Raw genomic sequence first — 22,440 nt, 5'->3', positions numbered from 1 at the left:
GACTCAGTTATATAAAAAATGTCAAACTGAAAAATACTTGCAACAAATGTGATAGACAAGGGGGGTAGGGCAGGTTCACACACCGTTGGTGGGAGTACAAATTGGTACAATTTTTTCTGGAGAGCAGTGTGATAATAAGTATCAAGAGCCTTAAAGTCCCTGTCCTTTGACTCAACAATTTCTCTTCTAGGAGTCTAACCTTTGAAAATTACCAGGAATTGGGAGAAATGTTATGTTCAAAGCTGGTTACTTCAGCTTTATTGAAAATGCCCAAAACTGGAAATAATGTAAATGTCTAATGGCAGGAGAAGAGTTAAATTATGTTTTCTAAATAAGTTAATTATTCACTACTGTAAGCAAACATACATATAACTCTAAATCATAGGCTTGCTGTAATTAGCAATGACATTTCTTTTAAATTTCAGGCTTGTTTTGCTTCAGTTAGGAAATGAAAATATTCTTTCTTTGTGTTTCCAATAAGCTGAATTAAATGCAAACTGAAGAATAGTAGGATTAGTGGGCCATCTTTGAGCCTTTCTCTTGTACTGTGCTAAAAAATGTTAATTAAAAACAATAATATAGAACATCTATAAAGTGCTTATTGTGTGCAGGGCATTGTGCTAAGTATATTACACAATTGTCTTGTTTATTTCTAGCATCAACCTTATGAAGCAGGTAATGTTGTTATCCCCATCTTACAGATGAGAAAACTAAGAGGCCCAGAAAGTCTGTGACATACCCATGCTCACACAACCAGTTAAAGGTAGAGCCCTGCATAGCCCAGGCCTGAGAGACCCCAAAGCTAGGGCTCCTAACAGAGACAGCACCAAGTAGATGTTACTGAGTATCCAAGCAGAGGCTTATCCTGTATTAGAATTAAAATGTAGAAATAACAAGTGACTTTCTAAAACATCTTTAATTAGGTTTAACTAAGGAGTCCTATTGGTGGCGTGGTTAAGCACTTGGCTACTAACCAAAAGTTCGGCGGTTTGAACTCACCAGCCGCTCCACAGGAGAAAGATGTGGCAGCCTGCTTCCGTAAAGATTTATAGCCTTGGAAACTCTATGAGGCAGTACTACTCTGTGAGTCTGAACTCGACAGCAGTAGGTTTACGGAGTTACAGTAGGAGCTCTGGTGGTACAATGGTTAAACAATGGTTAAGTGCTTGGAAATGGTGGTGGTTCGAACCCACCCAGTGGCTCTGAGGGAGAAAGACCTGGCTCCTGTAAAGCCGTAAAGATTAAGCCTAAAAAACCATATGGGGCAGTTCTACCCTGTCACTTTGGGTCACTACGAGTTTGAATAAACTTGACAGCACCTAACAACAACAAGAGGTTACAGAAGGGCAGGAGATGCTGTCATTGAGCCTCACTTCATTGTGCACACTCCGTCTTCTGTGGCCACCAGGGTCATTCGTGCCACCCAGATAGCCCTGTTCTTGCAGCCACACTGTCCTCACCCCTATCCCCAGGAACAGGATGCTCTCTACTGCTTCATGAGGGCAACGCTGATTCCCAGGCTGTTTCTCAGCATCTTTCGCAGCCCCGAAGTTTTATGGAGCAGGAATTCGCACGTCACCTGTTGTGTAGGAGCTCTGCTATACCACATTAAAAGCGAGACTGGAAGAACACTGAAGAAGCATCCCAGGCTTAAACCTTATTTACCGTTTTTGTGTGATAATGCCCTGGAATGGAGAGGACACTAACTGAAGCAGCATTAATACCAGGTTCTGAAAAGCCCACAGGAAGCAATGCAGTTAATAGTTTGCTTTCCAGCTTAGCCTGTTTGTCATCCTTTCTGGTATCATTGATGCCCTTGAAACAGGAATGGGGACAAAAGAGTTAGATTGTTTTCCTCCTGATTCATAATTAATTCTACTTTTTAAAAAAGCTGTGTCTCTTTGCTAAAGAACAAGTCATTGGGAACCAGGGTTTCTCAACCTCGGCAGTATTGACATTTTGGACCGGATAATTCTTTTTTTGTTGGGGCTGTCCTGTGTGTTGAGGGATGCTTGGCAGCATCCCTGGCATCTATCCACTAGATGCCAGCAGAACCCCCTCCTCGCAATTATGACAGCCCAAATTGTTTTCAGACATTGTCAGATGTCCCCAGAGGGAAAACTGCACTCAGTTGAGAACCACTGATGTAAACATCAAACTGGACCAAATTAATAAGTTCCCATTTTTTCTTGGATGTGAGGAGAAGTAATTGTCATGAAGAGCACACTATCATATCTGACACTGTATTCTTTGAATATTTTCAGCGTTTTCACATATAGATCCCACAGTTGTATACTTTCGAGAATCAAATATAAGATAACCTCTCTCTCTCTCTCTTTTTAATAGTATGCAAGTATTGAAAAAAATGGTGAATTTTTCATGTCGCCCAATGACTTTGTCACTCGATATTTGAACATTTTTGGAGAAAACCAGCCTAATCCAAAGACTGTGGAACTTGTAAGTGGTGTGGTGGATCAGACCAAAGATGGGTATGTTTATTTTTAATCATTTTATTAAATATTTTTTTCCATAAGCTTTTTTAATGATTAGGAAGTCATTTGTTGCTACTAATAAAATATTTTAGAAATAATGCTCTTAACATTTCCTTCAGTGGTCATTTCATAGTTGAGGATTCTACATGTGATTTTTTTTGGACTAGTTTAAAGAACTATTCGTAGTTTAACAAAACTATGATGAGATAGTGTGAAGATATACTAGAGTGTGTGTATGTTATTTTTCAAGGCAACTGTAGAAATGGTAATTATAAAGCATACTTCTGTGAACTTTTAAGTTTTCTAAAACCTTTCTCTCTGTTCCAATATCCTTTAAAATCCCACACATTAAAGGGTACGGATCTAGCAGACAGAATATTATGATGACCCCAAATCCTCAAGAAAGGCACTCTGCAAACATGTGTGAGAAAAGAGACTGTGCCATATAGAATTAAATATGATACTTTGCAAAATGCCTCTGCATTTTTATCTTTTACCAGTCTTTTGTGCCTACATGTTGAAAAAATGGGTCTTTTCTAAGTAAGCTATAAAACATTGCACTTGGCTTTTACCAGTAAATGCAGAATTTTATGTTCTCAACTCTAACTAATATGAACACCAATGTCCCATAATAACCTAAGCATGATCTACTAGAACTGTCCTTCTCTATGCATAACTGTAGTAGACCTACCTTCTGCTCTTGCTGCCTGCCAGCACCCCCTTTGACAGATTGTGGTTGCATGCCATTCTGCAGTGGAATTCTCTTAACTTGGAGCTTCTTCTGTTTGTTGGAATCTTCCTGCACCTGATTTTCCCATGCCATAGGTTCTGTATAACCAAAGTAAAATCTCTTCATGCACAGCAAATGCTCTCAGTGTTCAACAGCATTTCTCTTTTCTCTTGTGTGCACCTGTCATCCTCTGTATGGAGATAAACCTCTGTAAAGCCAATCAGGCCCTGAAGATTTGGAGGGAGGGAGGGGAGGGGAGGAGGAAATTGGCAAATATTCTTCCTGCAGTTTGCTAGAGGATTGCTTGATTATGACTTCTCTCTAATCCAGTGGTAGAAGGTTTTTTTTTTTTTTTTTTTTTTAATCCTGTAACCTCTGTTTTTGATCTTCCACCCCAAGGTGGGATCCTTTGCTTGGTAGGGAAAGGTAATGTGTGAGCAGGCCTTTTCCATAAGTACCTCTATTGGATGGTGTGGGGAGAGGCAAGGTATATTTTACAATAGTCCTTTGAAGCAGAAGTTAAGCTTTTCTAGCAAACATTCTTCTGAGGAAATTTGGTCACTTCCATACTTCTGTGCTCAGGATTCAGAGGAATCGTGACCAAGCTCACATGCAGCATCAGTCATCCAACTGAATGTTTGAGGTTAAGATTTTTCTAACCTGATAGTTTGAAAGTATTTTAAACTACAGAAAAGTTGAAAGAATAATACACTGAACATCCAGTATATACCCTTCATCTAAATTGGCTGCTAACATTTTGCTGCCTTTGGGCTCTCTTTCTATGCATACAAACAAGTGCACACCTAATTTCCTTTTCTTGGGTGGACCATTTAAGTGTAAATGGGCAGACATTATAATACTTCAGTATTTGTCTTCTAAGAATATCAACATTTCCTACATAACTACCATACCATTATCATACTTAGGAAAATTAACAATCATGTCAAATATCTAACGTCCAGTCCCATACTCATTATTTACCAGATTCTCCCTGCCCATCCACCATTCCATATGGCTCATTGCTTTTTTCTTTTTAAATCCAGGATCCAGTCAAGGTTCTTGTATTGCATTTAGTTGTTATGTCTCTTCTAATCTAGAACAGATCCTTCATGACATTGACTTTTCAAATCCAGGCCAGTTACTTTTTTTGAAGATTCCATGTTCTGAACTTGACTTTTTCCTCATGCTTGGATTCATGTTAATTTTTTGGATACAGATTAGGGAGTACCTTGTAACTACCTATTGTGTCTCCTCAGGATGTTGTCCCAGTGTTGATGATGCTAAGTTTGATCACTTGGTTAAGGTAATATATTTCTAGGTTTTATAATTAGTGAATAATCTATATGGAGCCCTGGTAGCGCAATAGTTAACTGCAAACGGGAAGGTTGGCAGTTCAGACCTACCCAGTGGCTCTGCAGGAGAAAGACCTGGCAATCTGCTCCCATAGAGATTATAGCCTAGAAAACCATATGAGGCAGTTTTACCCTGTCACACAGGGTCGTTATGAGTCGGAATTGACTTGATGGCACCTAACAACATTTTTTTTTTTTTAACAACATAACGACAGATAATCGGTGAGAAGATACTTTTAGACCATGTGGTTATCCTGTTCCCCAGCAACCTTTTACACAATGGTTCTGGCATCCATGATGATCCTTTTTTGAGTCAGTTATTGTTATTGGTGTTTGACAAGTGCTGATTTTTCTAATTCTATCATTTCTCCAACATTTATTGGCTCGTATTCTTTGGTGAAGAAAAGTTCTCTCCCTACCTCCTTTTCTTTCTTTCTCAATCGTATATTTTTTTTTGAGAGGGGGAAGGAAGTAGATATCAGTATAAATTTATGGACTTATTTTTTAGTTCAATGTATTACAATATATTGCTGTTGTGTTCTCGGATGCTCAGATTGTCCCAGCTTGGTTAGTGGAAGTTCCCTCAAGCTGGATCTTTTGTCCGGTCTTTGAATGTTCCTGGCTTTTGGCACAATAAGATGTCCAGGCTTACGTTGGATTTTTCCTGACACTGACCTGGAAATCACCCTTTCTCCAAGAAGCCCTGGTTCCTTTTAGTGGGAAATGGTGTTTAGAAATAAAGAGCTGGGCACTGGTTTATTGTTACTAGGATGTTACTGTTTGTTTGACTTTTCTTTGGAAGGAGCTGGGAAATAAAAAACAAATCAAAAGTTTATAATGATTTTCCTATTTAAATTTAACATTAACAAGGATTTTTCCTTGCCTTTATCTTTCTCTTTTTAGGTGAAAATTCTCATTCCTGATTACATTAATGTATTTATAGGCATTTCTTTGATGTAATTATAATACCCTCTAATGTACTTTGCCTCCTATTCCATCCCCACCCTCATGAACACACATGCTTTTTCTTTTTTTAACATATAATCTCCAAAAATATAGCTTTAAATTTATTTGATGCCAAGTATGTACCATGCATTTTACATATTTACTATGTTATATTAAGTGGTACTCTACTGTAACATGTATTTTTTAAACAGTTTATAACAAATCTGTAGCATTGGCTTTGTTTTCCTGGTATTGCAGATGAGACAATTAAGGCTTTCAGAGTTTAAACAATTTGCCTCAAAATGACGCCTATTCCAGACAGGCTCAGGCCTGTCTGGATCCAAAGTCTGTCCAGTGTTCCAATCTGCTGTTCCTTCTTCTAAGAGAGAGAGAGTCATGTGATAGTTTATGTGTCAACTTGTCTAGGCCATGATTCCCAGTATTATGTAATTATCCTCCATTTTGTGATCTGATGTAATTATCCTCCACTTTATGATCTAATCTCCTCCATGATGTGATCTGATGTGGTCAGCCAAACAGTTCTAAGGGGAGTTTCCCTGGGGGTGTGGGCTCTACCCTATATATATATATATATATATATATATATATATATATATATATATATATATATATGGACGTTCTGGCAAAGCTGCTTGCTTGCTCTGGATCCTGTTTCTGGCTCATCATCATCTGACCTCAGGTTTTTGAGGCTTGAGCTGGCAGCTTGTCATTTGACCTGCTGACTTTGGAATTCAGTAGTTCTATGGGCCTGTGAGCCAACAGACTGATCTGCCAATTCTGGCTTTGTCAGCCCCTGCAACCATGTGAATTAGGAGAAGCTCACTCCTGACCCATGGACTTTGGGACTTGCCAGTCTCTACAACCTCATGAGCCAATTCCTTGAGACAAATCTCTCTCTATATGTATATACACTTCACTAGTTTTACTTCTCTAGAGAACTCAGCCTAAGAAATCGTAATCTTACAATCCTCTCTATAACTTGACATTTTCTTTGAGATTGTGTAATATTTTAAATATCAGTGTTTTGCTGTGACAGCGAAAATATTAGATGGTCTTGATTCTTTTTCAGTGATTTAGCTTTTTTTTTTCTTCAAACAGTTGAAAAAACAGTATAACAGTGAAAAACCACATTTTTCAAAGCAAAAGCAACCACCCATAGTATTTTTACCTTGACACAACTTTTTTTTGTATTTTAGTATCTTCCATGACTTGTTAACCTGCATAGATTTTTTAAATACTTTTAATTCATTTTAATTATAACACTATTTTATAATCTTTTAAAATATATCAATCAACTTTCATATTTCCATATATTATTCATATTAACTGTTAAATGGCTATGTCATTTTCTGTCAGATGCCAAATTTCTATCAAAATGTGTAACATACTTGTCTTAATTTTGTAGTGCTGCCATAACACAAATATCACAAGTGGGTGGTTTTAAAGAACAGAAATTTATTTTCTCACAGTTCTGGAGTTAGAAGTCCAAATCGACCATGTCGATTCCTTCCTTCTCAGTACCCTGGGTATTCCTTCGTTCTTTGGCTTATGGATGATCCCCTGTGTATGCATGAGTCACTTTGTCCATTTTGCTCTTTTTATAACCCAGAAGTGATTAGATTTAGAACCCACCCTACTTGGGTATGATATAACATGTAATTAGCATAACAAAGAAAAACCTTTTTGGTCTTAAACTCTAGCAAGCGGCCATCTAAGAGGCATCAATTGGTCTCAACCCACCTGGAGCAAAGGAACGTGAAGAACACCAAAGACACAAGGTAATTATGAGCCCAAGAGACAGAAAAGGCCTCATAAATCAGAGACTGTATCAGCCTGAGACCAGAAGAACTATATGGTGCCTGGCTACAACTGATGACAGGGAATACGACAGAGAATCCCTGATGGAGCAGGAGAGCAGTGGGATGCAGACCTCAAATTCTCATAAAAAGACCAGACTTAATGGTCTGACTGAGACTAGAAGGACCCCAGAGGTCATGGTCCCCAGACCTTTTGTTAGCCCATGACAGGAACCATTCCCGAAGCCAACTCTTCAGACAGGGATTGGACTGGACTATAGGATAGAAAATGATACTGGTGAGGAGTGAGCTTCTTGGCTCAAGTAGACACATGAGACTATGTGGGCAGCTCCTGTCTGGAGGGGAGATGAGAAGGCAGAGGGGGACAGAAGCTACTGAATGGACACGAGGAATACAGGGTGGAGAGAAGTATGCTGTCTCATTAGGGGGAGAGCAACTAGGAGTATATAGCAAGGTGTAGATAAATTTTTGTATGAGGGACTGACTTGATTTGTAAACTTTCACTTAAAACACAATAAAAATAAACATTAAAGAAAACCCTTTTTTCCAAACAGGATTGCATCCACAAGTATAGGGGTTAAGATTGCAACACACACTTTGGGGGGATACAATTTAATTCATAACAATACTTTATTTGATCATGTGCTTATAGAATTATTTCATTTCTAGCTCTCAATATGACATTTTGCCCTTCTGTTTTTTTTAATAATATTTTATTGTATTTTGGGTGAAAGTTTAGGTGAAAATTAAAATGTGTAAACATTCTCATTTCCATTCTGTTTGTTAGTTACTTTTTTAGAAAGAATTTAGAAGAGAGGGATTCCTGGGCCCAAGGGTAGAGATATTTTATGGCTTACCATATGTATTACGAAGATGCTTTCTAAAAGTACTGAGAAAACTGAAGAAGCTTATCGAGCTGCTAGCCTTGGACCAGGATTTGAGCATACGTTGGCCCAAGACCTGTGCTCTTCAACACTGCGCTATAGATATCAAATTACATTATTTAAATGATCTGGTAGCCACTAAGGAATATTTATATTTATGTACAAAATTAATGATTGCCTCTTACATTAGAGTTAATGATTCATCTTCACTTAACTCTTAAAAAATGTACATACATATCCACAATTAACAAAGAAATCTGATACTTTCATCGTTGTTTTTCTTGATATTGCCACTGCAGTTGTGAGATCCTTGGCTTATAGAATTTCATTAATAAGACGTTCATATGCTGTTTTCCATACTCTGTTCCCCCCAGCCCCTCAATATTTACTTCACAAATAGGTATTATAACCATACATTTGTTGTAAAATTGTCAGTACCTTCATATTCCCTTTCTTTCCTATTCTTTGGAATCGTAGCATCTGCCAAAGTTATACAAGGAACAAATCACCCCCCAAATTGATACTGTTTCCTGAAACCATTAGGTGACAGAAGCTACATATTGGCCCGTGGAAACACAGCACACACTAAATAATAGGAAAGTACTACCTTTCACTGTGTTCTTCTTGCTGCACTCTTTTGGGATTCTATCATCCAGCTTGACCATCCGGAGGGATTTTTGTGCATAACTTTGTTAAAATATGAAAGAAAAAAACTATTTGTGTATTGACAACTTTGGAATTTAAAAATAATAACAACCGTGGTGACCATCGCGATGAACTGAAATACTCCTTTTTAGCCAGGTATTGGTCTGCGAACCATGGCTCCTTGAGTGCAAGGACCAAGTCTTGTACATTTTAGTATCTCCATTGTCAAGCCCAGTATCTGGTCCATGTGTCACATCAATTTGTTGCCTAAACTTAGGTAAATCTACCAGGAAGGTTTTATCCCCTCCTCTCATGAAAGCCCAGTAGTGTTAGGTAATGGAAGCTCTAGTTCAAATTCTAGGTTACTTACTGTGATAGGTTGAATAATGGCCATCTGAAAATACCAAATCATAATACCTGAAACTCGTGAATGTTACCTTATTTAGAAAAAGAGTCTTTCAGGTATGATTAAATTAAGGATTTTGAAATGAGGAGATTGTCCTGGATGATCCTGGTGGGTCCTGTATGCTGTCGCAAGTGTCTTTATAGGATGGAGGCAGAGGGAGATTTCACTCAAACACAGGAAAGAGGAGGAGGTGATATAACTAGAGAGGCAGAGGTTGAGGTGATGTAACCACAAGCCAAGGAATGCCAGAAGGTAGAAGGAGCAAGGAAGAATTCTCCCCTAGAACCTCCAGAAGGAGTGTGGCTCTGCTGACACTTTGATTTCAGATTTCTGGCCCCCAGAATTGTGATAGAATAAATTTTTGTCATTTTAAGTCACCTAGTTTGGAGCAACTTGTTGTAACAGCTCTAGGAAACTAATACACTCACATAGTTATTTACCTGGGAAATTAGAAAGCCTGCAGTTGCTAAGAATTTTCTGAGGCCAGAGACCAGCCTGATCCAGAAGGAAAGCTTTTCCAGTTGACAGGTTTTCGCTAGATCAAGACATTTTCCAGATTCCCAAGACAAAATTCCTGCCTTCGCCCAGGCCAAGACTTCCCCTGCTGTGAACTGTTCCCATGAGGCCCCTTCCTGAAGCTCATCTGTGTAGGCGTGGGCTGGATCTGGGCATGGAAGCAGGGGTGGATTATCCAATGGACAAGGTGAACACAGTGCTTACCTTGCTTATTAGATCATCTGTAGTGAACAGTTTTCACCACATCAGGTATGACTGGCATCTATCTCTCTCCCAACCCCACAGCACTGTCCTGTGGAATTACAGCCTCTTTTCAAAGTTACAGTTCCTGACAGGAGCAGGTGACCCAGTAAGCAAGGTAAGCATGGGCTTATTTACTAATCTGTAGTGAACAATTGTGGTGATTACTTACTAATCTGTAGTGAAATTGTTCACTACAGATTAGTAGTGAATGATCTGGTAAGCAGGGCAAGCACCGTGCTTGCCTTGCCTATTGGATAATCTGCCCATGCATGGAAGTTGCACACACATGCACTGTGTGGAGTTAATAGCCTAAACACTTGCAGCTTGTTGGTAAACAAATCCTATTTTTCTGGTGCAGTCTGTTTTCTAATTTAATAATTTATGTGGTTGTGACTTGGCCAGCCTTCCCATCTGGGAGCTGCTCGCCGAGTACTGTCTAGTCAGTTATTCAGCAGCTATTCAAGAGCCTCGGTTCTGTGCCTGGTACTGTTCTTTGGGTTGACGATAACATGGTGAGTGGGTGGTCCTCTTGGAGCTTCTAATTTAACAGAGCAGAGAGATATTAATCATAGAATCACAAATGAGTGTAAGTTGCTACTATGATCCATGCTATGAAGGAGATACATGATGAGAAACAATAAATGGGGGACTTTATGCAGACCGGCATTCCTGGGTAATGCAAATGGTTAAGCACTTACCTACTGCCCGAAAGTTTATAGGTTTGAGTCTACTCAGGTACTTCGGAGGAAAGGCCTACTTCCAAAAAATCAGGAATTGAAAACCCTGTGGAGCGCAAGTCTACTCTGACACACTTGGGATTGCCATGAGTTGGAATCGACTTGACAGCAACTGTTTTTGTTATTTTTAATGCAGACTGAGACTGGGAGGTCAGGGAAGGCTTCCAAATAAGTTACGTTTGAGCAGAGATTTGAAAGAGGGGTAGGAGTTGGGATGTGGATGGATGGTGGGGACCAGAGGTCAAGCGTTGCAGGCAGAGAGAGCAGTAGTTGCAGAGGCCCTAGTCACATTCTGAAGTGCATTGACTGGTGTGCCTGGAGCAAAGAAGAAGAAAGTTCAGGGCACAGTGGTGGGAGAAGTAGGTCTTGACCAGACTATGTAGCACCTTGCACTTTTTGTTAAGGATTGGAGATCTCCGTCTGAAGAGCGATGGAAAGCTGTTCAAGAATGAATGATTTGAATTAGGAATCGGCATGATTCCCCAAAGGAGAGACTGCCCACCCAAGCTTCAGCAGACTTCTGGCTGTTGATACTCTTCAGTTTGCCTTCTAATTGCCAGTTGTGTTTAGATTTCCCTGCATTGCACTGCTTTAATCAATTCAATGACCAGCTTCATTGATTTATAAAGTTCCTTGTGGGAAATGAGAGGAAACTTTGAGTCATGTGGCATGATGGCATCTATCTTCCCCCATCTCTGCTTTTTTGCTTAATCTGTTCTTATATGTCTCAAAAGAGATTGGCTTAAGACACATCCTATACTAAGCTCATTAAAATAACAAAGAAAACCCATTTCCAAATGGAATTAGAAGCACAGGTATGTTGTCATTAGGTGCCATCGATTGGCCGTGACTCATAGTGATCCTAGGTACAACAGAACGAAACACTGCCTGTTGGTGCACCATCCTCACAATCCTTATATTTGAGCCCATTGCTTCAGCCAGTCAATCCGTTTCATAGAGGGTCTTCTACTTTTTACTGGCTCTACCAAGCATGATGTTCTTCTCCAGGGAGTGGTCCCGCCTATAACATGTCCAAAGTATGTAAGATGAGGTCTCACCACCCTTGCTCCTAGGGAACATTCTGGCTGTGCTTCTTCCAAGACAGATTTGTTTGTTCTTCTGGCACTCCATGGCATATTCAATATTCTTTGCCAACACTATAATTCAAAGGCATCAATTCTTCAGTCTTATTCACTGCCTAACTTTTACATGCATATGAGGCAATTGAAAATACCATGGCTTAAGTCGGGTGCACCTTAGTCCTCAAAGTGACATCTTTGTTTTTTCAACACTTTAAAGAGGTCTTTTGCAGCAGATTTGCCCAATGCAATACATCATTTGATTTCTTGGCTGCCGCTTCCATGGATGTTGATTGTGGATCCAAGTAAACTGAAACCCTTAACAACTTTAATATTTTTTCCATTTATCATGATGTTGCTTTTTGGTCAATTTGTGAGGTATAGTGGTTAGGATTTACAACACATATTTTTGGGGACACAATTTAACCCATAACACCCTGTTAACCAACCAGTTGTCCTTGAGTTGATTCCAACTTATGGTGACCCCATGTGTTTCAGAGTAGAACTGTACTCCATAGGATTTTCATGGCTCTTACTTTTTGGAAGATCACCAGGCCTTTCTTCCAAAGTGCCTCTGGGTGGACATGAACCTCCATCCTTTATGGTTAGTAGCTGAGTGCTTAACTGTTTACACCACCCAGCGACTCCTCCAGACGCTCTTGCTGAAACTGAAATAGGTAGCTACACAGTGCAGATTCTCTGCTGTTAGATTTGATTTCTTCATGTGTCTTTTAGATTTGTTTGTGATTATTATGTTTTCCTTTAAAATCAGCAATGAAGCTTGGTCTATTATTTGACTGTAATTTTTAGACATTGTTCATACAGTTTATCTACTGTTGCAAACTTAAGTAACAAGGTAAAATGAAATTTTGTATGCCTCTCTGAGTTTTGCAAGCTTGTTTCTATTTGTCTTTGCTAGTAATTGCTGTATCATTAGAGATAAAAGAAGATGCCTGGGACTAAATTCAGAATTGACTCAATGGCAACAGTTTTGGTTTTTTTGGTTTGGGGCTAAAATCTGTCTTAACTAGTACCCGACTTTCTTACCTGGGTCTAAGACTAAATGGGGTCAGGAGTAAACTGCAGGTGGTGAGTGCCTGGCCTCTTGGCTGGGTACTGACCCATGTTTGTGTGGGGTGGGCACTGGCTGGCACTGGTGCCTAGCTGGCTTGCTAGGATTACGTGTGAGTCTACCACACATAGGTTTTTTTTGTCTTAAGTGTGGAACCTATGTACTCTATGTGAGAACAAAAGTTGGCTCGTGTTTTGAGAGAGGAAATGTCAGAAATCCCTGTTTGTTAGTGATGGGTTGACAGGTCCAACTTACTACCTTGTCTGTCTCTGTTTATTGAATCAAAATGATAACAATATAGTCAACATCGGCAAGTAATTCCTTTCTGTTCCGGGTACAGAGAATCAGTTTCAGGGCAGTTCCCATTTTGAGGCTTGAGAAAGAAGGTGTCAAAGAAGCAAAGATAAAAAAAAAAAAAAAAAACTTGGGTTTTAAAATGTGTGGATGTATTAAGTAAATGTGTCCTCTGCCTTTCCCATGTTTGCTGTTTATCCTTCTGAGAAAAACAATGGCCTTTTAAATTCTTCAAAGGTGAAGGAGGATATAATAATGTTGTTGATGATAAATGATTTTATATACCCGTTTTCACTTTGTGAGGCTGTTGCGATGAAATCCAGGCTCTGGCCACATGCTGGGAGTTAATGAGGTTTACAATTGGCAATGCTTTAAGAGTATTAGGGTAATGTATTTAAACATCAGCAGTTCACAGCCAGAACCGCTCATCATCTGTCAAGTATAATCCAAGATCAATAAGAGAAGGTCTTTCAGTTTGCTAATGAGAAAGGTTTTCTACACTGCTAAGGTGGACATAAATTTCAGATTAACACCTGAAATTCATAAACTATAGAATTAAGCAAAAGCAGCTCTTTAATTTAAAAAAACTTGATAATCAACAGCCGTCACCTGAGAAGCTTAAATTTTTTTCTTAGTCATCAGGCTCCCAAATTAATCTACCAAAACAAAAAGCCTCATTAGCAGCTATCATTGAATCAGTGTTATTTATTTTTTTTCTTTTCTCTCAAGATGTCTGATTAACCCCCTTTCTTTTTGGATTACTCACTTTGTGTTAATATTTGATGTCTGAAATCATAGAGGGGTGCGTGCAATGTGGTGGCTAGACACTGTCTGCAAGGAGTAAATTAAAAGGAATTTTTAAAAAGGTTTGTATTATGTCGCCGGTGTATTAGAAAACCTATAGATAGGAATGTCAGGCGCCTGGGTTTATTTTTCTTTTTAATTCTAGAAGAGGCTGATTAATGACTAGGTGCTGATTTCACTTCAGGTTCATATGTGCAGATAGCCCCCTCCCCCTCCCCCTCTTCCCGTTCTGCTCATACATACCAATCCAGGGCCTCTTTGCAGAGTTTTGCTGTAAAGGGAAGGTGTGAAGAATGGCACCCTAGTAGAGGGGAAAAGATCAAAGGTGGTTGTTTTTAAGGTAGTTAGATAGCAGCTTAAAGAGCCCTGATGGCACAGAGGTTAGGCCCTAAGCTGCTAACTGAAAGATCAGCAGTTCAAGCCCACCAGCCACGCCAGGGGAGAAAGATATGGCAGCCTGCATCCTTAAAGATTACAGCCTTGGAAACCCTATGGGACAGTTCTACTCTGTCCTGTAGGGTTGCTATTAGTTGGAATCGACTGGATGGCAACTGGTATTTTTTTTTTTTTTTTTTGGTGCAAACGGCACTGGACTATAGGTGAAAGGTTGGAGATTCGAACCTACCCAGAGGCAGTTCAGGAGACAGGCCTGGAGATCTCCTTCTGAAAGGTCACAGCCTTGAAAATCCTGTGAAGCCATTTTACTCAGCACACATGGGGTCTCTATGAGTTGACAAACTATCAATAGATAATAACGTAATGATTGGAAAGATTCTGTAGAGAGTGGAGAAAATTGATGATGCACTCAAGAAGACATTCTGGTACACTGTTTTTGAGTAGGAGTTGGCCTTTGGTAAGAATGTGGAGAGTTCTTTGAGAACCCTTTCAGGGGGGTTTGAGGTAAAAACTATTGATGTAATAATACTAAGACTTTATCTGCCTTTTTCACTGTCTTGATATTTGAGCTGGTGGTTCTGAAAGTAATGATGGGTGTCTTAGGCTGGGTTCCCTAGAGAAGCAAAACCAGTAAAGCGTGTAAACATATATAGAGAGAGATTTATATCAAGGAAACAGCTCACGTGATAGTAGAGGTTGGAATGTCCCAAATCCATGGATCAGGATAGAGGCCTCTCCCAATTCACCCAGCTGAGGAAGCTGGCAAACCCAAGATCAGCAGGTCGGAGAGCAGGGCTCCAGCTCACAGGCTGTGTCCGTTGAGGAATTCCAAGATTGACAGGCAAGCTGCTAGCTCAAGTCCCAAGAGCTGGAGGTCAGACAAGAGGCAGCTGCTGGATCTAGAACAAGCCAAAAACCTTGGCAAGGTGAGCAGGAAGGAAGTAGGCAGCGGAGGGTGGAGAAATGAAGGCTGAGGGGCCACTGAGCTGCTACAGACCCCGCTCCCACCAGTACCACTCAGCAGATTCCATCGTGGAGGTGATCACAGATCAGATTTCAACAGGGAAGTTGATCACAACATTATACAACTGCCAAAACACTGAGAATCATGGCCCAGCCCAGTTGACACATGATCTTAACCATCACAATGGATAAAACTTTAGGTGCCTTAGCCCTAAGCAAACAGGGACACCAAACCAAAGTAGTCATCATGCTCTCGTACATACACAACAACAATAAAAAATAATAAATGCCAGTTTGGCTTCTGAATGTCCTTGAAGAAACAGTAAAAACAGGGTTTTTATTAAATACACCCTTGAATAGATGTCTTTTTTAAAATTCTGAGTGACAAAATGGGGAGCCCACATAAAGAACTTCTGTATTATGATACTTGTTTTGAGGAAAAACACTTGAGTGGTTGCTTTGAGTTGCAAACTGAGATAGCCTTTTTTTTTTTTCTTTTTTTAATAGATTACCATTTTTATCTGTAAGAATGACTAACAAACTGATTATTCAACTTTAAGGGCAGTTTTCACTTTATAGCTTCGTGATACTTAAAGACTTCTAATATACTTGGGGGTAATATTAGGGAATGTGATTTTTTAATATAGCATAATGAAATGTGCAAACATTTGGAAGATCTTTATCACTTAGGGTAGCTGTTTTCCATTTGACCCGTGTGTGGAGTTACAAAATCATGCGTGGGTAAAAGATCTATTCAAAGCGCATGGTGGACCAATGGATTTTAATGTAACAGAGTGGGAAAAGTTTATTGATACAGTTTCAGATTTCACATTGCCCCTAACCTTTCAGAAACTGTAACTTGTTGAGATTTGGTATTGTATCAAAGAAGAAGATCCACAGTTATTTGAAAGGACTATTAAGATACTCCTTCCCATTCTAATTATGTGCATAAGATTGAAACTCTTCATATCCTTCAGCTAGAACAACATATTACTGTAGATTTGCAAACACATAGAACTGCTACTTTTCTCACTACTTTTTTTTTTTTTTTAGAAAATACAGTTATTTTTATACAAAGGAGCCCTGGTAGCTCTGTGGTTAAAGCAATTGGCTACCAAATGAAAGGTCCGCACTTCGAACCCAACAGAGGCTTCACAGGAGAAAGATGTGGCAGTCCGTTTCTGTAAAGATTTACAGCCTTGGTAACCCCATGGGGCAGTTCTGCTCTGTCCTCTATGATTTCAGTGAGTCAGAATCGACTTGACAGCAGTGGGTTTGGTTTTTGATGTTATTTTTATTACCATGTAGTGACTTTATTTGCTTTTTAATGAATTAAATATTTTTATTTCCCAGTTTTAATTTTCATTACAGTAAATGATAGCTGTAACCCATGTAAACAAAAGCTCTTGGGGATCCTCAATAATTCATAAGCATGTAAAGGGGTCTTGAGACCCAAAAGCTTGAGAAATGCTGAGCTAGAAAAATGGAAAGGAAGGTAGAGTACAAGGGAGAAATGCTGAGCAGATGTGGTGGGATTTTAAGGAGGTTTTCATTTGGTTTCCTTGAGGGTAGGGGTTGAGGTGCTGGCAGTTTGAGGGGAGAGAACAACGTAAAGAATCTAGAAGCGGGGAGGTGAATGGATAAGAGAAAATAGCGTTACTGCTGGGCAGGACTGAGGTGCCATTTGAAGGTTTGTGGTCATGAAATTAAAGTGAGAGTGTGGCTGTGTGTTTTCAGCTGAGTTAGCTGCTAAAGCCCAAGTATGGAGTAGGAAGGGCTGGGTATAACCAGGTTTGAGGTCTTCACCTTTGCATAATCCAGAGCAGGAGAGGGGCAAGGAAGGTGAGGGGCAAACAAGGGGGCAATTATAATGATTGACTATAGATTTAAGCTGTGTGATAAGGAGCTAAGTGAGACATTTGGGATAGGAGGTGATGAGGGGTGGTGAGCAAATTGGGCACAAGCCAGAAAGAGCTGAGCTCAAATCCAAATCATAGTTTTACCATTCACTAGCTGTGTAACTGAATAAATTACTTAACCTCTCTGATTCTGCCTCCCCCTCTTTAAGAGAGGGGAGAAAATACCTACTTTAAGGACTTGTTATGAGGATTAAATAAGAAAATGAGTGGAAACTATTACCTCAAAACCTGGAACTCTGTATGTGTTCAGCAGTTGTTTCCATTAGCTTTTTGGTCTAACAATCCAGGAAGAACCATCAGCAAAGCTTCTGTCCCACATAATATTTTCTTTTTAAAAGTTCTTCAAGTAATTGGATATTTCAGTATGGCTAAAGCAGAGCTTCAGACTGGCTCTGTCAGGTTCAAGCCTGACTGAGAATGTGCATTTCTAACAAGTTCCCAGGAAGTTGTATATAAGAAACACCTGAAGATCTTGTTAAAATGTAGACTCTGATTCAGTATGTCTGGGTGGAAATGCAAATACTCAGCAGGGAACTTTTTGGAAACGCAAATTTTCGGCAAGGATTTGATCTGGTTCAAAGCCCAGGCCTAAAGACAGTGGAGTCAGGGTGTAAGAGGAAGTGACCAGGGAGAATGGAAAATAGTGGCCAGAAAGTGAGATGCATGAAATCTAGAGTCAAGAGATATTGCAGTTATTGGCAATGACAACAGGGTAGAGTCTGCCCATGCTGATGAGTGGCTGAGGAAGAGTGGAAACAAGATCATTGGAAGAGAGGAGTTGAAGTACTAGGAGGGTTGGGATCATCTAAAGGGTCATCTAAAAGAGTACTGAAAATACTGAGAATTAAGATAGAAATAGGGTTGGAGAGGGTGTCAATGAGCCAGGGCTAAAAAATGGGTGTTGGAGCCAAGAAGACCAGGGATTAGTAGGTGGTAGAAAAAGGAGGGGTACTGAGTGTTGTAGTCAGATGATATGAGCATTTAAACTGGGGCTTAGGAAGGAGGGGTCAGGGGATGGTCTGGATGAGACAATGAGGAGGAGGCAGTGCACCTACCCTGTTTCTATGCCTGGTGCTACCCAGGACTGTGAGAGGAAAGCCTATCAGTACTTAAGAGGGGACTACAGAGGAAGTAGTATCTTCTTGGAAGAGCCTGATATGGGTTAGAGCAAGAAAGTGAAGGGACCCTTTAGAAACAGGATTGGGGATGGAGGGGATTTAGCTACTTGTGCCCAGTGAATTCTAGAGGGCATAGCAGAAAGGTTTCTGGAAAGTGGTGAATAGGGAAAGTGCAGAACCTCAAGGAAGTTAACGTGAGGGATAAAGGGGGACGGGGTTGCTGGTGGAGATTGAGGTTAATGGGGTAAAGGGCAGAGGAGACTAATCTTGGTGGACTCCAAATTGTGCATGTTGGGAGATAGGGCTCTTTGCAGAGGCAAGGAGGCTTGGTGAGGAACAATTTTATTACCTGAAGAACTTTAAAACAAAAATATCACATGGGACAGGAGTTCTGCTGATGGTTCTTCCTGGATTGTTAGACCAAAGGGTGATGGAAACAACTGGTGAGCACATGGAGTTCCAGGTTTGGTGGTAATAATTTCCACCCATTTTCTCATTTAATCCTCCTAACAAGTCCTTAAAGTAGGTATTTTCACACCTCTCTTACAGAGGGTGGAGGAGCTCTGTTGGCACAGTGGTTAAAGTGATCTACTCCTAACTGAATGAGTGGCAGTTTGAAACCACCAGCAGCTCTGCGGAGAAAGGTGTGGCAGTCTGCTTCTAGAGAGATTTACAGCCTTGGAGACCCTATGGGGTTGCTGTGAGTTGGAGTTGATTCATTGGCAGTAGATTTGGTTTGGTTTTTTTCTTACAGAGTGGGAGGCAGAATCAGAGAGATTAATTAATTTACTCAGTCATATTACTAATGAATGGTAAAACTGTAATTTGAACCCAGTTCTTTCTGGCATGTGCCCAATTTGCTCTGTCATGGAACTTTCCAGGTACAGAGAAGAATATTGGAAATAGAGCTTTGCAGGGCTTTGCATATGGTTTTGCTTAGAAGCTCCGGTGCCCTTTGCCACATTCTTACCCCCTGTTAAGGGTATCAAATCCTACTTCCCTGACACCAAATGTGTTGATCAATCCAAAATCAGTTTATTATCAATTCTGTTCCTCTCTGTTGCAATTCTGTCCTGACACCAGCTGCACATGCAGCACTTCTTCATCTGACCCTAACCACCTAAACTAGGTCAGACCTCACAAGTTAAGTGGCACAGTCCTACAGACTGCCAAGTCTCCCCAAGCCTGCAGGTGCCAGCCACAAGCTTGGGAGTCCCCACAGCACTCTCACTTTTGATCTGTTGACTGCATATTCGAGTTTTTCTCGCTTCCTCTCAGGATGCCAGCCATAAGCTCAGGGGTTCCCAGGGTTCCCCCAGTTCTGATCTGCTGACTCCCACTACTGCCTTGGGTTCAGAATTTGCTAGGGCCACTCACAGTACTCACAGAAAGCACTATACTTACAATTACATTTTTATTATAGCAAAAAGGTTACAAATTTTAGAGACATGTAGGGCAAAGCCTGGGAGCATTTCCAGTTCAGAGCCTCCATGTCCCAAAAAGGGATTGTGCCCTCCCATCAATGTCTTTCATCAACCAGGAAGCCCATGGAGCTTCAGTGTCCAAAACTTATATTGGGCGTCTCATTACATAGTTCAGAGTCTGACCCCTTTCCCCTGATATATCAGTAGGTCAATATCAGGAGCAAATATTTGTCCTTCCCTCCCACTTTTCCTTGTTTGGTTGTTACTGTGGGGAGAATGGCTGCCCTAATTATCTGGTCTTGCTTCATCTGAACCTTAGGTGTTTAAAACTCAAGTCTAAAGTTTCAAAGTAAAGGAAGTAAAATGTAGGCCCTGTTTCCTGGCTACTTGCAAATCTGCTTTATCAATGTCAATATCATAGATATGGGATGTGGCAGTTGCTTAAATTAAAAGGAAGACATTCTCGTGTATTGTCTTTGAGTATTATACTAAGCTGTGAGGAATCGCTGAAGGGAAACATTAGGAGATTTTGAGATTTCGTGCCCATTGACTTTTCCATTGATCGTGGCATAATTGTAAATGAGTTACTCCTTAGTAAACAGAGTGAGATTCTCAAACTTTAATGGAGGTTTTTGAGGGTAAGGCTGCTATAGCAATCTGATATAGAAGTTTTGGGTTCTTCAGCTGGGAGAAGTGGAAAAAAGGTAATTGCTTAGCTCTCATAGAAATTATAGAGTAACTTGTGATGGTCTCTATAATAAAGAATATATATGGTAAAGTGGCAGTGGAGAAATCTAGGTTAAGTTCAGATTTATTAATTCACTTAACAAATATTTATTGACACCAGCTATGTGCTAGGCACTGTTCTAAGCAAAACAGATAAACTTTGTGCTCTCATATAACAAATGAACAGGCCCGATAGATAGGCAGGCAGGCAATCAGGTAGCCGTATCTATAAAGCAAGGTAAGGAGATGGAGAGTGATGGTGAGGTTTAGGGGTCCATGGTTCATAGGGTGGTCAGGGAAGACCTCTGTAAAAGGTGACATTTGGGCAGAGACCTGAATGAGAGTGTGAGTCATGTGAGTTTAGACTTCTAGGTGTATTGAATAACAGGTAGAGAGAGCCTGAGAAGGGAGGGTACCTGGCATGCTTGAGGAGCAGCAAGGAGACCAGTGTAGCTAAAGAATGGTGAAAAGCAGGAGACGTATCAAGAGGTATCAAGAAGCCAGATCATGTAAATCTGATAGAATTTTATCCAAGAGTAATAGAAGTTATTGAAGAGTTTTGAGCATGGGAATGGCATGATCTGTATTAAATTTTGAAGAGATACCCCTGTCTGATTTGTAGAGAATACAGTGGAAGAAAGAAAAACCAGTTAGAATATTGCACTAGTCCATGTAAAAGATGATGGCAGAACTAGAATGCTAATTGTGGAAAGATGGTTAAAAGTGGCTGGATTTAGGATTTTCTTGAGGAAATTTGTTGAGAAATATGGGAGAGGACAATGGAAGCAACTTCACTGACATGAGGAATGTTGGGAGAAGGATAGGTTTGGGAACATAGTTAAGAATTCTTAATATTGGGATGCCTGTTAAATATCCAACTGGAGATATAGGCTGTTAGGTGTATGGGTTTGGATTTCAGGGGAGAGGTCTAGGTTAGACTTCAGGGGATAGGTCTAGGCTAGAGATGGGAGTCAACCAAATTACTTCTTCACCCTAAGCCAAATTGCAGAATAAGGAGTTGGTGCTGTAGTGATTTCTGAGAGTTCAATGAGTTGGGAGTTGCTTTTTGTGGGAATAGGTTCTTTTTTATACTGATTGTTATAGACTCACTATATTATTATGTTTCAATCAATTGCATTTACCATTTTTAATGTTCAAATTATGCCGTATTTGGACAGTGGGAACTATTTTATATTTTCTTTTCCATTGTCTTTGATATGACCATTATTATTTAACAGCTTCCTTGCTTCCTGGCAAAACAGTATATTACTTTATTTCTGCTCTAGATGTGGAATCAGCCATTCTTCCATGGAGCCCTTGTTCTTTTTAATAGGCATTAAAAAAATATACAGACCCACAGTCTGGGTCACTTCTTCTGGGTTGTCATAGCTTTGAGTTCTTTCCAATGCATAGTGGAAAAAAGAAGCCTTTGGTTTATACTAAATCTGTTACCTTGATTCGATTCCAACTCATAGCGACCATATTAAACAGAGTTGAACTGCCCCATAGGGCTTCCCATGGAAGCAGACTGCTATATCTTTCTCCCTCGGAGCAGACCAGGCTGGTGAGTTCGAACTGCTGACATTTTGGTTAGCACTTAAACACTGCATCACCTGATTTATACTAGTATTTCTAATTCAAGGTTAAATTGACAAAATTAAATGAAAGAAATTTCTACTTCCTTGATTTTTGTATTTATCTCTTTACTCTTTTATTGAAAGTATTGGTTACCAGCAATATTAACATAATTACATATTTGCAGTATGTAGGAACACCAGTTAATATGACTGCTATTCAAATTTATGCACCAACCACTAATGTCAAAGATGAAGAAATTAAAGATTTTTACCAACTTCT

General features: G+C 39.9%; 1 protein-coding gene across 1 annotated transcript in view; it reads left to right on the top strand.

Annotated features, from left to right (window-relative positions):
* SLC25A13 (solute carrier family 25 member 13) overlaps window positions 1-22,440 on the top strand; it is a 240,248-nt gene that overhangs the window by 46,515 nt on the left and 171,293 nt on the right. The window contains exon 3 of the mRNA XM_049893073.1: window positions 2,347-2,489. Within this exon, the coding sequence (XP_049749030.1) occupies window positions 2,347-2,489 (143 nt within the window). The remainder of the gene's footprint in view (window positions 1-2,346; window positions 2,490-22,440) is intronic.

This window comes from Elephas maximus, chromosome 8, assembly GCF_024166365.1.
Source record: "Elephas maximus indicus isolate mEleMax1 chromosome 8, mEleMax1 primary haplotype, whole genome shotgun sequence".
Lineage (NCBI taxonomy): Eukaryota > Metazoa > Chordata > Mammalia > Proboscidea > Elephantidae > Elephas > Elephas maximus.
Note: the sequence above shows the minus strand (reverse complement) of the source record. Positions and strands in the feature narration are given on the sequence as shown.